Below are 16,613 nucleotides of genomic sequence, written 5' to 3'. Positions count from 1 at the left end.
TGACACAGACAAATAGGGATAGTGAGGTAGCAAAGAGTGTAGGAGAGAAGTTGAAGGTGCAGCCTTTTTCGTAGACAGGTGTAATTAAGGCTCCAGGATCTCTGTTAGATCCAGTAGCAGTTCTTTTTCCGGCTGCAATCTCCTTGCAACAAAATGTTGCTAAATTGGTTGAGGAGGATGTGGATTGAGTAGTAAGTTTACCAGGTTCAGGAAGGTTGAAGGATTTCCCTTCCTCTTCGAGAGTTCCTTTTCCTTCTGGGGATAAATTTTCGTTGGTTGGTGATGGTTCATTTGATAGGACATTTAATGTTGCAGAATATAATGCTAATTTACTGGGTCTTTCTAAAGGGTATAGGTCATTGGTCAGACAGTGTTTCAATATAGGGTATTCAAATATCCATGATCATGTAATGAAGAATTTCCCGGAATTCACAAATGATGTATTGCAAGATTATCAGGGAGGACCGGAATCTGTATATTTTCTTTCTCTAAGATCTATGGCCTCTTCTGTAACCTCAGATTTCTCCCTATCCTCTACGGCATCCAAACCTTCTTCTGCTACTCTTTCTCAACCTTCCTTCTCGAGCCACCTTTCGGGGATCATTCCAGGTGCTTTGGTAGTTCATCCAACATCTATGCCATTAGCGGATTTGTCTTCACTGCCATCTGCAGCAAACCCTGTACCGTCGCAGGCTTCTGATCTAGTTGCTGCGGCAGTTGGTGGTGCGCCTACCGCAGCGTTCAATTCTGCGGTTCCAATAGTTTCTACAATTCCCCCGGTACCTAAGATGTCTGGTGTTTCGTCTTCTCCTGTTTCTTCGGGTTCGGTACCTTGTAATCTTCCCTTCGAAACCCTTTCGAGTTCGGGGCCAACTTGAACGTTCTCCACCTGCTCAACATCATCGACAGGAGCTCCGGTAGTAACTCCGAGTGCGGCATCTTCCTTTCTTCTTTCTTTGGTTCCTCCTTTCTCAACATTTCTGACAGGTTCCTCTGTCCCTCCGGCTAAGGCAGTGTATGTAGGTTCGGGTTTGATTTCGGGTAATCAGGGACCCTTTCCCTCTTCTTCTTTAAGTAGGGGGCCTTCTGTTCTGGATCTCCAGTCTCATGCGACCCTGCTACATCCGGGTTTGCGTAGTGTGGGTGTTGCAGTCTCTCCGCTCTCAGGAGTGGGCGTTGTCTGCTTAGGTGTGACTGACCCAGGTGTTGCGTCATCATCTTTGGAGGGTGCGGAGTTTACACAACCTATTTCGGTGACTCCCAAGATGTTCGGGACTGATTCATCAGGTGTCAGGATTGCGCACCCAGGGGTGTCGTGTCCCGGATCATCAGATTCAAGGTTTGTTAGGGGTCAGCCTGTCTCATTTCTGGTTTCGGCTGAATCAGACCAATTCGACAAAGACTGTTCCTGTGAAGAAGAGGATCAGATACCGGAGGCTAGTTTTCCTTCAGCCAATGAGTCTGAATACAGACAGATGTTAGACTTCATCCACTTGCTGTATCCACAGTCCAAGGCTCCAGAGGAGCCGATACAGCATAACCAAGCATTGTTCGAGTCGCTTTATGCAATGAAGCCGGTGGTAACACAGTCACCAAAGAATCTAGTCTGGTTTGGCAGGATCGAGCAGGCTTTGAGAGAGGTTGACAATAGGTTGGCAGTAGTGATAGGATCGGGTAAGCAGGATTCAGCTTTGCTTCCTATTTGGAAGGGCTTCTACAGGGTCACGGGTAACCCTTCTGCAGGTGTTAGGGTGCCACTGAACGAGTCGGTAGAGGCTCTCCTATCTTGGGTTCCATCATCGAACCGTCTTGTATCTGTCTCAGCCAGAGAAGCCAGTATCTTAGAAGACACCTTCCACAACCAGTCGGAGGCATTATCGCATACTATGTGGATGTTATCCGGTCTGATGGCGTTCCTAAAACAGGATGGTTATTCTCCGTCTGACCCGACACTTTTTGACAACCTCATCATGTCGGTTTTCATGGGGCTTGCACACCAGGCAAACGGCTCTGCAGGATGTACTACGTTCTTAGAGAAGGAGAGGAGGGACTTCTATCTGAACCACCTGCTGCCTCATTTTCCTGACATCCATAAGAGGGTGCTGCTGAGGGCTCCATTGACGCTCAGCAGCAGTTTGTTCAGAGAAGAAGACGTGTCGGCGACGGTCAACTTTGTGTCATCTACTTCTGCAATGAAGTCGCAGCAGGCAATGATTAGGGTCGCAGCGCAGAGTGCCAGATCCCCAAAGGGGGCTAGAATTTCTTCTTTAAAGCGCTCTCGCTGTGAGTTGCCGGGAAGTTCTCCTAAGAGAGTACGGTTTGCTTCCAAGCCTTCTAGTTCTGCCTCGGATCTGAAACCTTCTAATCGTAAGGAGGATTTTCGAAAATAGGAGACATTCCCTTTGCTTGCACCGGTAGGAGGTTGCCTTGCCCTGTTCTGGGACATCTGGAAGGATTGGGGCATGGAGAGTTGGGTAGTGGAGGTCTTAAGGAGGGATTACAGAGCCCCTTTTCACTCTTGTCCTCCGCTGTCCAACTCACCAGTACATCTTCCCAGCTACTCCCCTTCTTCCATCAGGGGGTTAGCTTTGGCGGCAGAGATCCAAGCCCTTTTAGAGAAGGGAGCCTTAGAGCCCGCTCCCCCTTCTCCGGGGTTCTACAGCCGGATCTTCGTGGCCCCCAAAGCGGGAGGATCTTGGAGACCTATCATAGACCTCTTGGGTCTCAACAAGTTTGTAACCTCGACGAAGTTTCATATGGAAACTTTCCAGTCGGTGCTGCGGTCAGTCCGGAGGGAAGATTGGATGATTTCAGTGGACCTCAAGGACGCTTATCTCCAGGTTCCAATTCATCAGGAATCTCGGAAGTGCCTTCGTTTCTCGGGTCCAACTGGAACATTTGTAAAGGCCAATTCTGAAGCCTTTACTCTATTTAAGTCTCTGTTTTATGAACAGAGGTTTGAATCTCGCTTATCCTGAGATGTTAAGTGATAGCGTGTAGCGTGAGCCGACATCATTAGTTATACCTTTCCCTAACTCAAATCTAAGGATTACTGGAATGAGATGCTAAGTACAAAACTAAACCTTTATTGACAAAAAAAACAACAAAAATAACTTCTGAAAAATTATGAAGAATGAAAACGAATGATTCATCAAAGTATCAAAAATTCTTCTAAGGAAATAAGGTTCAAAATCATAAACACCCAATTACTTAAGGGAATACAGAAAATAACTCATCTGTCAAAACATAAACAGGTCAATTAATAAAATCAGGTCATCTCAGAAATATCATACCACTCCCTTCCTTGTAGGAGGGAGAGAGGAAAAAAGAATACCTGTGAAAGAACAAACGTCACATTAAAAATCAGAAAATGTAGAAATTGCAGAAACATAAATTTTCACTGCCACAGGGGTAACGTTTGTGTTCATAGCTTTGAAAATAAAGTCTAAAAATGTTTATGAGTTCTACTCACTCCACAAAGTCCTCCGGGACAGTCTCCATGAGAAAATACACCTCATTCTTAGTTTACACAGATATCGGATCGCAATGCCCGATCATTCAACGGTCCCACCCCATTATATTCATTATGCAATGCACGAACGAACGTACTTTTCCGTGACATCATTCGAGGTCAAAGTTCGGCAAGACACGCCTCTGTACTTCAAGGAGTCACGAAGTACACGTACACACACGCACATTATCGAAATGCTTTCTTCAAAACCAGATTTTGTAATCGGTTCAGTTGCTTGAACGTTCTTTGCTGAAACCGCATTTTCTGTGCTGGTGTCCTGTCACCAAGGAGCCTTTTGCAACTTCCTTTGGTATGTGAATGGTTCAGCATTTTCCTATCTACTGTGTATAGTCAAAATGGACCCTGCGAACAGCTGACCCAACTTTTCAAAGGTCACCTTCACGAGCAATTACACATTCCAGTTCAAAGTCCTCTGCTTCGGTCTGACCACAGCACCTCAGGTATTTACGAGGGTGATGTCTCCTGTTTCAGACATCATGCATTGTCGGGGCTTCGACTGGCTGGTTCAAGCTTCATTGAAAAACGAGGCTCTGCAAGCGAGGGATTTTCTTTTGAGCCTATGCCAGGAGTTAGGGATAAGAACCAATTTCAAAAAGAGTTCTCTATTTCCAACACAAGTAAAGACGTACCTGGGAATGACAATTCAAACGCGTCTTTTGAGGGCTTTCCTGACAGAGGAACGGGTTCTAGCGACTTTAAGCCAGCTGAAAACTTTCATGTCAAACAAAGTGCAACCTGTGAGCTTATGGAAAAGCCTGCTGGGCTGGATGGCCTCCCTATCCTTTCTTGTTCCAGGGTCTCGTCTCCAGATGCGTTCGCTGCAGGTGTGTCTCAGGAATCGCTGGGACTTTCAGGAAGAGAACATGTCAATGAATGATCTGACCGAAGGATCTCATCAAAAGGAGGGGACAAGATCACAGATGCCTCAGTGTTTGCAACAAGATCAGGCCCAGGGCCTTTGGAGGGATCTGGATCGGGAGTTCATAAATTCCAGGGAATTAAGAGCAGTCAAGGAGGCTCACAGTTGCTTGTGCTTTGCAGAACAAGTAAGCAACAAGACCGTAGCGTTGTTCCGACAACGTTCAGTATCCTATCTCAAAAAGGAGGGGGGAACAAGATCACAGGTGTTGAACAAGGTAGCACAGAGAGTTCTCCATTGGTGTGAAGGACACAGTTTCGCTCGTTCCCCAATTCATGTCGGGAAAGCTCAACGTCTTGGCGGACGCTCTGAGTTGGTCTCAAGAAGTTCTCGGAGGGGAATGGACATTAGTGGAAGACGAGGTGCAACAGCTGCTCAAGAGATGGCCAGCGACGGTGGATCTATTTGCCACCAGGATGAACCATCACCTTCCAGTTTACTTCTACCCTGTAGCGGATCCCACGTCGTGCGGGACGGACGCAATGTTGCACTCATGGGACAACTTACAGGTCTATGCATTTCCTCCATTCGGGATGATACAGGAAGTGCTAGCAAAACTCAGGATCTGCAAGAACACTCAAATGACCCTGATCTGCCCATTCTGGCCCCAGAGACCTTGGTTTCCAGACCTCCTGGACCTGTTAACAGAAGTTCCAGTATTCCTCCCAGAGAAGAGAGATTTACTCAAACAGCCACACTTCCACTACTTCCACCGGAACCTCCGTGTGCTGAAGCTAGCTGCGTGGAGACTGTCCAGCGAGCGGCCCGTCATGTGGGACTCTCTAAAGCAACTGTCTTTCTGCCTAAGGAATTCAACCAAGAAGTTCTACCAGGCCAGGTGGGCAATGTATCGTGGATGGTGCCGGAAACAAGGGCATTGTATTTTGCACCCGACAGTTGCGAAAGTAGCAGACTTCTTGCTGTTTTTAAGGAGAGACAAGAGACTTTCTTACTCTACAGTTGCTGGGCACAGGTCAATGCTAAGCAGTACGTTCCGTTTTCATCTTCCGGAACTCTCATCCAACAAGATTCTCCATGATCTGTTAAGATCTTTTAAAATGGAGCGCCCAATTCTTCCACTTAGGACCCCCTTGTGGGATTTAGTGGTTGTATTGAATTTCCTAAGATTGGCAGCCTTTGAACCTTTAGAGTATCTGCCCCTAAGGCAATTAACTAAGGAAGTCCTTTTTCTAATTGTGCTGGCTGCGGCCAAGAGGATCGGAGAAATTCAGGCGGTATCCAGGACAGTCTCCTTTTCGGGGAAAGATATTTTTCTTTCCTAATTACCAGAATTCATGGCAAAGTCCAAATCGGAAATAAATTCTTTACCAAGAGCATTTAAAGTCGCATCCTTAGAAGACTTTGTAGGTGGCGATGCTTCCGAAATGCTATTATGCCCAGTTAGGGCTTTAAAAGTCTATCTGTCTTGGACTGAGAAACTTTTGCCTCACCCAAGAGCATTATTCTTCTCTCCTAAATGCCCTTCGCTTTTGATCTCCAAGAATGCAATCAGTTTCTTTCTTTGGGAAGTTATTCAATAAGCGTCAAAAGGCTCTTCATCAACTTCGGAACCTTCAATTTCGTCTGCGCATCCGAGGGCACGTAGCATCAGAGGAATGGCGATGTCTTCGGCCTTCCTTAGGAATTATTCGGTGTCGGCGATTTTAGACGCGGCCACTTGGAAGTCAGTGTCGGTCTTTATGACCTTTTACCTCAGGGACATCCAATTTTCGTCGGAGAAGGGTTACTTGCTGGGTCCTTTTGTGGCGGCTAACACGATCTTGTAAATGCAGGATAAGGTCAGGGTTTTGGGGGGAAGTTAGGTAAGATAGGCTAGGAATTGGGAATTCTCAATTGAATCAGGATCCATAATGGGAGCATTAGGTAGGACATTAGCACGATGAAACTAGGCTGAGCCAGATTGATAGGATCTTCTCCAAACAACCCCCTCTTCTGCACAGGTGTCAGCTACATCATACGGCGAAGAACCGAAGACACTGCACATTCAACTTCTCCTCCATACATGTGAGGCTACAATAGCCACATGGGAGGTTCATCTACCCCTCCATACCTGAGAGTGCTTTGATTAGCCACATGGGAGGTCGTTGTTCTCTGCCATGCATGGGAGGCTGTGATTAGCCACATGGTAGGTTGGTTTTGCTACCCTCTATCCATGAGGAGGTTTGAATACCACATGAGAGGTAGCTCAACTCAGACAGTACCGAGACTTGAGACTGACGTCGAGGGTACTCTCTCTACAGGCATCCTCTCCTGCCGAGTGGATAACCAGGTGAAGATACATGCATATAGGAAGAGTAGGTGAATAATGAGTTACCTACCTTCCCGTTTGGCAGATCGGCTGAAATTAGATTGATCCCACCTCCATAAAATTTTGTTGATTGGGCTAATTCCGGTGTTCAGGGAGTGTATTGCAATATGAAGTTTTCATAATAAAACTAATATTTTAATACATACCTGAACACCTGAATGATCCCACCCTCCTCCCCACTTCAATTTGATTAGTGAGTTAAGAAATTGGGGAACCCAGCCTCGTGTAGCTGGGACTTGCAGCAGCATTGCCAATGGTACTTCAAGTAACTCATCTTGACAAGATTTCCTGTAAGCGTTGGTAACGCTAACAGTTAATTACCCGATCAGTGGGTAAAAGTTATGGGGATATAGTTCGGGTTCGTGGGTAACCAGGGCTAATTCAGGTGTTCAGGTAAGTATTACAATATTAGTTTTATTGTGAAAACTTCATTTAGAACATTCAAAATGTCATCAAAATCCTGTAGTAATTTTATATTCACAGATGGCTCCATTGGATTTGGAATACATTCTAATGGTTTTAATTATAGGGGTGCACTTCCTCTAGAGGCATCAAATTTTACAGCAGAACTGTATGAGATTTTAACTGCTGTTGAAAAGATAGGTATAATGGAAGATGACAATTTTACAATTTTTAGTGATGCAAAAAGCATTTTATAGGCTTTAGTACACTTTAATCAAACCAACCCTTTAGTTCTAAAGATTCTAGAGTGGCTTGTCATCATTGAGCACAGAGGTATCAGAGTGGAATTTTGCTGGGTTCCAGCACATGGTGTGCCTGAAGAGTTGATAAATTGGCAAAAAACAGCTGTAGCAGAACTACTTCCAAGGAGATGTCCAATATTACACAGTGATTTCTGGCCGAATATCAGGCGGTCTCTGTGTGATATTTGGCAACAGCTTTGGAACTCTTTAGACCAGAATAAGATGAGAGAGATTAAAAGTGTCTTACAGTATCCCCTTGGAAGTATAACTTTATGTCCCGAAGATGGGAAACTGACCTCGGTCGTCTTCGCATTGGCCATACTTGTTTACTGCATGAGTTTTTAATGACGGGCTGGCCTTGCCCATACTGTGAGGATTGCATAGTCCCCTTGACTGTAAAGCATTTGCTAGTCAAATGCCCCAGTCTTGGGGATTTAAGAGTTCGATACCTCTCTGAAGCTCAGGGTGGGGATGGTGGATACATCCTTGCCAAGATCCTTGGAGAGGATGTGATGTATGATGCAAGTGGCATTTTTAAATATATTTTAGAAGCTGGAGTTTTACATTGGATATAATTTTATCTCCTACAAGTTTTAATTATATCTACTATAAATACAGTACACTATGTAGTCTTTTAATTGACGTCAGAGTCAATGACCATAGAAGTCACGATGACTGACAACTTAAAATCATTCAGTCATTCATATATATCTGAGCCACTTGCTGTATATTTTATATTTTCCCTTGTGCAGTCATGTTTCAGGTTCTGATCTGTACTCAAGTACCCAGTGAATTGTTTACACATATATTGGTTATATTACTCTTTATTGAAGAATTATGCATATCCCATTGTGTTATCTCTTACACTTTATTCATTAAAGTTGTTTCTCAGTGTAGTGACTGTATAAACATATAGCTGGGAAGGGTTCATTTAACTATTAATAATAATAATAATAATAATAATAATAATAATAATAATAATAATACAGTAGTTATCTTTCATTTTACTGATCTCTTGTAAGGGGAACAGAGGATGGGGGAGACATTTCATAGTTGTTTCTTTCCACTTTAATCTTCTTTAAGCTCAGTTGGGTTTAGGTTGCAATGATCCAGTGTAGTTTAAATCCTAATAGAGCCTGGGATCATTAGATGATATTAGAAATACACTTTTCAGGTAAAGGACTTAATTTCTGTTCATTATTATTATTATTATTAAAGAAAATGGGAATCAACCAATATGATTTATTTCTTCTCTCCTCAGCACCGAAGGTTAGTGAGAAGACTTCCCGAATAAAGTGGCACGTACATACATGCAGAGATATTCAGGCAAGGTACAGAGCACTTGATGATTATTTTCCTCTCTGGACTACTTGGCAGGGAGTTCCAGTAAAACTTAGGAATATGACAATGCATAAAGAATGGTCATTTCCAGAACAGAGTGATAACTTTGTATTGGAAAAACAAACTTTTTGTGACACACTCAGTGAAAAGGAAAATAAAAATCTACATGATAATGTCATATGTGACAAAAGCAATTGCAAAGATCACGAGAGTGTCCAAGAATTTGTTGTTGTATCATATAAAAGCAGCTCATGTAATCAGGGCATTCTGGATACAGCTGTGAAACCTGGAACAGCTGTATATAGCAAAAAGACAAAAACGTTGAATGTAAAATGTTTGGATAATTGGGTGAGTTTTAGTCAAATCTTACTGAGAGGACGGAAACCAATGAGTGCCCATGAATTTTATAATGGTTTCATGAGTAAAATTTCTCATAAACAGCTTGAATTTTGGTAATGTTGATTAGTAATGTACAAAAATTTAATCAATTTAATTATACAAAAATTTATTTTGTACTTACCTGTTTTAGTAAAAACTTCATGTAACCCTTTACCGTATTTGAGATAATGTTTAGAAATGGTTGTTCTCAATAACTACTGTATAATACTTGCTGGATAAAGAAGTAAGTTATTTAACTTTAGGGTCCCATACTATGCCATCCTTACAAGGTAGAGAAAATTGTTCAGAATAGCTCTAATAAGAGTGTAGAATGCATTTAGATTATGTAAGGTACTCATTGAATGTTTATTAATTCCAAATGTAAAGAGAGAATAATGCTACAGAATTTATTCTTGTGAAAGAAAAATTTTCTTCGATGAAGAAAATTAAGTTTTACAGGGATACAATACAGTATTTAAGTTTTACAGTGATACAATATTTTAATACAGGATTTCATATTAAATATTCAGTATTATAAGAACTTTACATAAATTATCACATACAGGTACAGTATTTAGTTTTCTAGGCAGATTTAAAAAAAAAAATTAAAGTAGACCAGTGTTGATTGGTAGGAAACATATCAGAGTTTACTGACTTCTATAAAATTGTTTGAAGTTGTTGAATAAGCTGATATAGAAACCTGGGTAATTACATAAAAAAGATTGGGATTTACAATTATAAACATATTCATGCTTGTGTGATTGTATGCAATACAGTACTACAAATGAATACTATACAGTGATGACAAGAAACCCATAGTGTTTTATAGGTAAAATAATACTTCAAATCTGTGCATACTGTAAATAAATAATTTCAAAATTACACTTTACTAATTTAAGTTTCAACATAGTTTATACAGTACAGTATTTGGATTTTTCTTGTATATAAAATGAAAGGTATTAATACTGCAATAGGAGAGGCTTCAGTTGAAGTCTATTAAGTTACTGTATTTTGCTTGTTTTTTTACCTTCACATGTTTTTATTTTCCTATGCAAATAAAAACCATAATTTTTGTAGGAGTATTCTTGAAGGAACAAGGTACTTAAGGGGAGCGCACTCTTAGATTTTTTATGAATATTTTTGAAATTTAAAAAAAATGGTTAAATGGCCGTAAGACATGAGCAACACCTTCGTTATCACGTGACCAAAGCATTTTTTCGAAATATTAAAATTGATGGGGTTTTGGGCCTTCGCCCCCCACACGGTGAGGTAGGGCTGACGTTTGGCTCCTAATGACTATTGTCATTTTTTCCTTTATTCGCCTAATTTATTCATTATTTTGATTTTTATATCACCTTATCTCCTACGTCTGGCAGTGTCTGGCAACAACAATGGCTTGTTCCTTGGTGAATGCGTGGTAGGAGACAGGGTTGCCACCATACATTGAAAGCGGGTGGTGGGACACTTTTTACTCTGAGCAATTTTTTCGCTATTTGCGGTGTTTTTGCTGTCTTTTTTTACATCCAGTAACTCTAAATACAATCTATATACTTTCACCTTCAAAAATATGCTCACAGTTGATGAAATGAATAAAGGATGATGAAAAGGGAGTATATGATGACAAGTTCATTATATCAAATCTCGGTTAGATAAAATAGTGTCAGGTATTAGGTGCAAGGTAGGAAATTGCAGGGGTAAAGTTCAGGTCGAATTCTCTGCCAATAGATGGGATACTGATATTTTAATGAAGTGCCAATCATGTAGGTTTACAGTTAGTGCCCCAGCAAAGCGAATTAGCAATGGAAAATCTCAGCACCATCAATTGAGTGAGATAAATATTGAGGAAATTGAACACAACTTTGGCTATGAGAAATTCAACTTGCTAACACATCTGTTTGGCACAAATGAAAGTATAGAAGAAGTTCTTCATTCGAGAGACAAAAGGCTTGAAAATCAAACTCCAAAGACCAAAAGACCAAACAAGTGAAAAAAAGACTGAAAATGAGTCAAGAGTATCAGCCTGGTAGCTACTAAACTTCTAGTTTCTTAGTTTCAAACAAGGCAACAATGAGTCAGGTGGTACTTGATGATACCCTCGCCTCGAGCGAATAATACCCATTTTTATAGAGGGAAGGGGTGACCTGGAGCCAGAAATCAAGCAAAATAATGCTCTAAGGTAAGTTTTTTCCACGAGTGCCAAAAAAAACCACTTGTTGATCTTTACGGTCGTTTTTCTCAGTTTTCACTTTTTTGCACTTCAAACGCATAAACTACATTTTATTTTTAGGCCAATTTTAAAGTTAAATATACCATTGGAAAGAGGAAAGAAAGACGAATATTTGTTTGGGGCTAGATTTTTCTTAGGTTGACGAGGAACCAGTGATAATCAAATTATACAAATTTGGGGGGAAAATCCCCCTCCCCCATCAAAAAAAAAGGAAAAGTAGAAAAACTCTTCCCATTATTTTTTTCATACTGTGATATACTTTCTGTGTATGAAGCCGCATTGCAATAGCTCTAAAAATGAAGGAGGTGAATTATTTTTAATTTTATTTATTATTTTGTTTTTTTAATAAAATCCAAAATAATCATCCGATCACTCTCAAATTTTTCCTGGAACATCACCTTATATATATATGTATAACATATAAAAATTCCATAAAAATCGGAGCATTATTTCTATGTAAGCGTGCGCTCCCCTTAAATGGTGTTGGCTGGATGAGTGATTTGGTACCACCCACTCACTAGCCTGTCACCACTTTTTCTTCATCCGTGGTCAAGAGTAGATGTTAGCTGCTCTTGCTCTCTGACTGCCTTGTTGAAGCCACATGCGTATATGGAAGCAGTGATTCAGCACATTGTCTCCTCAAGCTCTTTCTCCACATTCTCTTCTCCCCTAAGTAAGTAGTAGTCTTGTAAGGACATGAAGTCTCGTTGGACTGCATGCAAGCATCTTCCATCTTTAAAGGTTGACAGCAGTGTATGCTCACCTCTGGAGAAGACATTTGTCATATATAGGGTTGATGCTGGGTTTTCTGAATATGCTTTTGACAAACTGTCTTCTCATTTCTAATGAGAATTAAGGACTGCCCTGGACTCTAACTCTTGCTCATACTTCTTCAAAAGTATGTAGAGAGCAACTGTCTCACAGGTGCAAGGTCCCATTGTGTTCATGCAGACAGAAGCTTTATGTATGACAGGTCCTTGACTTAAGATACCTTTGGGCATTGTGGTGACCTGCATGATTGTACTTATACTCAGAATGCTCCAGGCACATTTAGATGTGCATGTATACAACAGCACTCATAAGTGATCAGCTGTAGCTTCAAGTAATTCAGCTTCAGCCAGTCTTATGGAAATTATGGGAAGGTAAACCACAGAGCACAGCATGCTTGGTTTTTATTTCAGTCATCCTCAGCTCTTGGTTTGGTAATCAGCGCCAATAGGTCCAATTGTCCATGTCCATTATTCTGTGAATATTCATCATGGCAGGCTGGGGCATTTACCTCTCATTTAGAAGAACAAACTTAATATGTAGTGGATTTGATAGGAACAAGAGGTTCTTCAAATAGGAGTCTTCCCAGTTCTTGTAGCCCCTTCCTCCAGCTCTGGCTTGTGTGAGAGGCAAGGGGAAGAAGAGAATAGTGGGGATGCTAGAAGCCACAAGTAGGAGGTGCATGTCATGCATTGGGCAATGTAGCTCTAGATAGTCTTTATCCTTCAGGACATTTACAGACTACCTTTCAAGGACCAATGTCCTCCCCTCGATCAGACACTAATCCAGTTTCTGGCCTCCCCTTCATGATCTGCTAAAGCATAGGCCCTGTCTGTAGAGATGAGGGAGAGGCTAGAAAAGAATGTGCTAAAGGTCATAGACATCCTGCCCCGAGGCTTCCTGGGTAAGAAGACAGCTAAGGGCTAGAGACCAGTTTTCTCTCTCTCTCTCTCTCTCTCTCTCTCTCTCTCTCTTGGAATCCATCAGAGAGAGTGACTTCATGCTTTCAGTAGATCGGGGGAAAGTATTTGTTCTGATGAAAATACAAACAACTGCCTTTTATGTAAGAGTATTCGTCGGTATGAGCAGGAGCAGGAATATGTTGTTGAAAGTTTGTAACATTGTTGCTAACTGTTGGTTAAGGGGGATGAGATTGGGAATACCCTTCATACACCTGATGTCACTCACCAAGCACTTTATTCCTCAGCTGCCACTGAATGAAGCTAAGTTGGAACTTGTGTTTTTATTTCGAGTGTTTTGTTTACTTCACCATGGAACAATAGGGTAACATAGGTGCGAAGAGCATTAGTCAGTACAGTGGATTTTCTGAGCTTCGGACCTGTGTCACCCGGTGAAATTCCATTAAGCACGAATTTCTAGGTATAAATATTGCTAAATATACCAGAGAAAAAAGCTATTAGGAATGCTGGGGGTTACTACCCCCAGATCGATCATCTAAAATGAAAGACGTCGGTATAGGTAAGGGTGAGTGAGTATTGCCACTGCCACAGGACTGTACTCTGTAGACAACCCAATGTCAAAAACCCCGGAACGTTAAGGGCCGACCCAACGCCAGCACTCACCTGACCGCCAACCGATGGCCCCAGCGCCATCTGTACCCATTCCATTCTAGCACGCGTTGTTGACCACACGTTTTTTCTTGTGCTCGATATTTTGTGCCTTTATTTGGATTACCATGTCTTCCAGTGAATTCACCACTACTAAGTTAAGTACCATCTTCTTGTGGGGTTTTCTTGTTATCGAGGCTTTTATTTGGCCCTTAATTTAATAATTACAGGGTCAAATATCCGCGTTCCCCTGCGTTAAGCTTTGCCTCCGCCATGGTGACCTTGGGGTGCGCCTTTGCAGCTTGTTTCTGCAGAGGTTTCTCTGGGTCATTTACATTTTCCTCATGTTTCATATTTACCCCTTCAGGAAGTTCCTTTTGAGGTATTTTTCTGCGTCAGGCGGGATCTGGTGCCAGTATTAGTATCTTCTCATTGGGAGGCTTCCTCCTGCTATTTTGTTTCTTTAATTCCTTTCTTGCGTGCACCGGCGGCTCGCGTGAGTAGAATTTGTCCTCCAGGTGGTACTATCTTGCTGTCAGTTTTCTGAATTCTGGTATAATGGATGACATGGATATTTATGGATTTAATTTTACCCTGGCTTGGCGTCAGGAGCGGCCATTTTGGTTGCCGACTTCCTGTTCGCCTCGCTCTGTTAGGCCATACCCCTAGCACAAGATTTTATTGTTTTATATATTTGAATCATATTACATGTAATTGTGTTATTTTGGTTAACTTTAGCAGTACATATCAGCGTTTAGTGATCCTAGCCTAGCCCTCTTGTTCCGATCGGTGGGTTAGGCTGTTTAGGTTAAGCTTTTTTCCTTGTCTCAGCTCCCTTCTCTCCCGACTGTGTCGCTTGAGTCGCGGAGGGAGGCGTGGGTTGGTTGAGGGAGTTCCTCGTTCGTTGTTCCATCCGACCATACCGCTTGTTTTGGGTGTGCTTGGGCCTCTGAGACCCCCCCTCCTCCACCTATAGGGGGGGGGAAGGGATCTCCACAGTATCTTGCCCTTCTGCCCTATGTGTCGGTTGTCGGTTGGCCTTCTGCACGGGAATTTCTCTCCCTTCCCCCCCTTCCTCCCCTCTCCATCCCTTCTCCCTGTCTGGGCTTTGCCTTCAGGGAAAGGTGAGAGTTTGGGTTGCTGTAGGCTTGTGTTATTAGCCTGACCTCCCTTAGTACTTTTGGCTGGTGTCTTATCCTCCCCGCGCGTGGGAAGTCGTCACGCTAGTTTCGGCGCCCGTGGGGTTTCGGTCAGTGTCTGGGGTTTCCTCCATCCACTTGGCCTCTATCCCTTGACTCCGCCATTTGTTACTCCCCTCCCTGCTATAGCGTGTGGTGTGTCATCCCCTCCCGGCGTGTGGGGCGTCGGTCTCTTCGGCCGTCACCCGTGGGAGCCTAGTCCGGTTCCCAGTTGAGTGTCACCCATCCTCCTGGCCTCCGTATTAGCTTCACCCACTTCGCTAGTGTCTCGTTTGTTCGCCTTCCTCCGGGTTTGGTTGAACTCCGGACACATCCAGGGTTATGCTCTTCCTAACTGATTCCGTTCTGCCGGTCTCTGGTCCTCCCGTTGCTCTCGTGCCTGTTACCACTCCGGTGGTCTTGGTTTTCAGTAGGTTGGCTTGATTCATGCCTCGTTCTCCCATATGTGTGGGAACTGATTTAGTAGTGAATTCACTCCGCCCCCTCCGCTGTACCAGTGGTGGAGGTAACAGGATTTCTGAGGTTTCCGCACCGGAACATCACGACCAGCTGTGTACTGCTATCCCATGTCGTTAACCATTTATTTCCCCGCCGGACTCCGGCAGCAATCCCTTTTTATATTTATTTTATTTTATTTTATGAGTTGCATGTCTTAGGTTAAGGTGTTTTATTTCCGTCGGAATGTCTCCGGCGTTCCTTAACTTTATGGTCATGTATTACTTTTAATTTGCTTCACCGTTCCGCCGGGCTACTCCAGCAGGTCCGGTAATTAACTATTCGCATGTCCCATTACCTGCTCTAGTTTAAGGCCCCTATCCCCGCCGGGTCTACTCCGGCGCGCCTTAAGTTAGCATACTCATGTATTGTCTATCCACTTACAGATGGTATGCTGTCAGGAGGCCGGGTGTACTGCAGTGCTGCACCAGCCCTACGGTCATGTTGTCTGCTGCTCCCACTCCGGGTGTGCAGTCCGGGTGGGGGATTTGATCGTTTGGCACCCGGACGGCTGTGAAGTTTGCTACGCTCTGTATGAGCAGGTTCAGGACGAGTCGGTAAGCTTAAAGTTACTGCCTTTAGTTTACCCGTTTGCTTTGCTTTTTTAGTGAATTATAAGGTTCTTGACATATCCCTTATATATATATAATTTCTCTTAGTGTCAGGTTTAGTAAGTCCTTGTTTTCTTCCAGGCCGACCAGACTTCTCGTGATGCTTCCTTGGCCACCCTTAGGGCTTGGGTGGCTGGTTTTGGGAGGAACGTCCCGTCGGGGAAGCCATATGTGCTTTCAGAGATCATCTGCAACCTCCTCTACCCCGGCGCCCGGATCGCTGCGGCTGTTCCTTCCGAAGTCGCCGCCCCCTTGATTGAACAGATCCGGGTAGAGACTCAGCCCTCCCAGGATGACAGCTTGTACGTGGAAGTATCGGAGGAAGTGGCAGCCATCAATCTCGACTTGGAGCCAATGAATACTGAACCAGACCAGGAGGTAGGTAGGGAGGTAAGTGAGGCAGGGGGAGCGGGCTCCCTTTTTGATTCCCCTTCATCTTCAACATCTTCTTTTCAGGGTTTCCAGAAGTCTTCTTACCTTGAGGACAGGTCAAGATCGGCTGTCCCCAAGGTGAAAAAGAGTTTGAAGTTGAAGGGCTATAA

At 43.1% G+C, this 16,613-nt stretch overlaps 1 protein-coding gene across 8 annotated transcripts in view; it reads left to right on the top strand.

Moving 5' to 3' along the window:
- Positions 1-16,292, top strand: part of LOC136840273 (methionyl-tRNA formyltransferase, mitochondrial) — a 117,868-nt gene extending 101,576 nt beyond the window's left edge. For 7 of the 8 annotated variants that reach the window (XM_067106935.1, XM_067106934.1, XM_067106936.1 and 4 more), the window contains one exon: positions 8,746-10,276. In XM_067106935.1, coding sequence (XP_066963036.1) covers positions 8,746-9,281 — 536 coding nt within the window. In that variant the 3' untranslated portion in view covers positions 9,282-10,276. Of the gene's footprint in view, positions 1-8,745; positions 10,277-15,846; positions 16,018-16,152 lie in introns of those variants that run through there. The other variant, XM_067106937.1, reaches the window with a different exon arrangement.
- The last annotated feature ends 321 nt before the right edge of the window (positions 16,293-16,613 follow it).

Source organism: Macrobrachium rosenbergii, chromosome 7 (genome assembly GCF_040412425.1).
Source record: "Macrobrachium rosenbergii isolate ZJJX-2024 chromosome 7, ASM4041242v1, whole genome shotgun sequence".
In the NCBI taxonomy this organism is placed as follows: Eukaryota; Metazoa; Arthropoda; class Malacostraca; order Decapoda; family Palaemonidae; genus Macrobrachium; species Macrobrachium rosenbergii.
The sequence above is the reverse complement of the archived record's forward strand: the minus strand, read 5'-3'. Positions and strand labels throughout refer to the sequence as shown.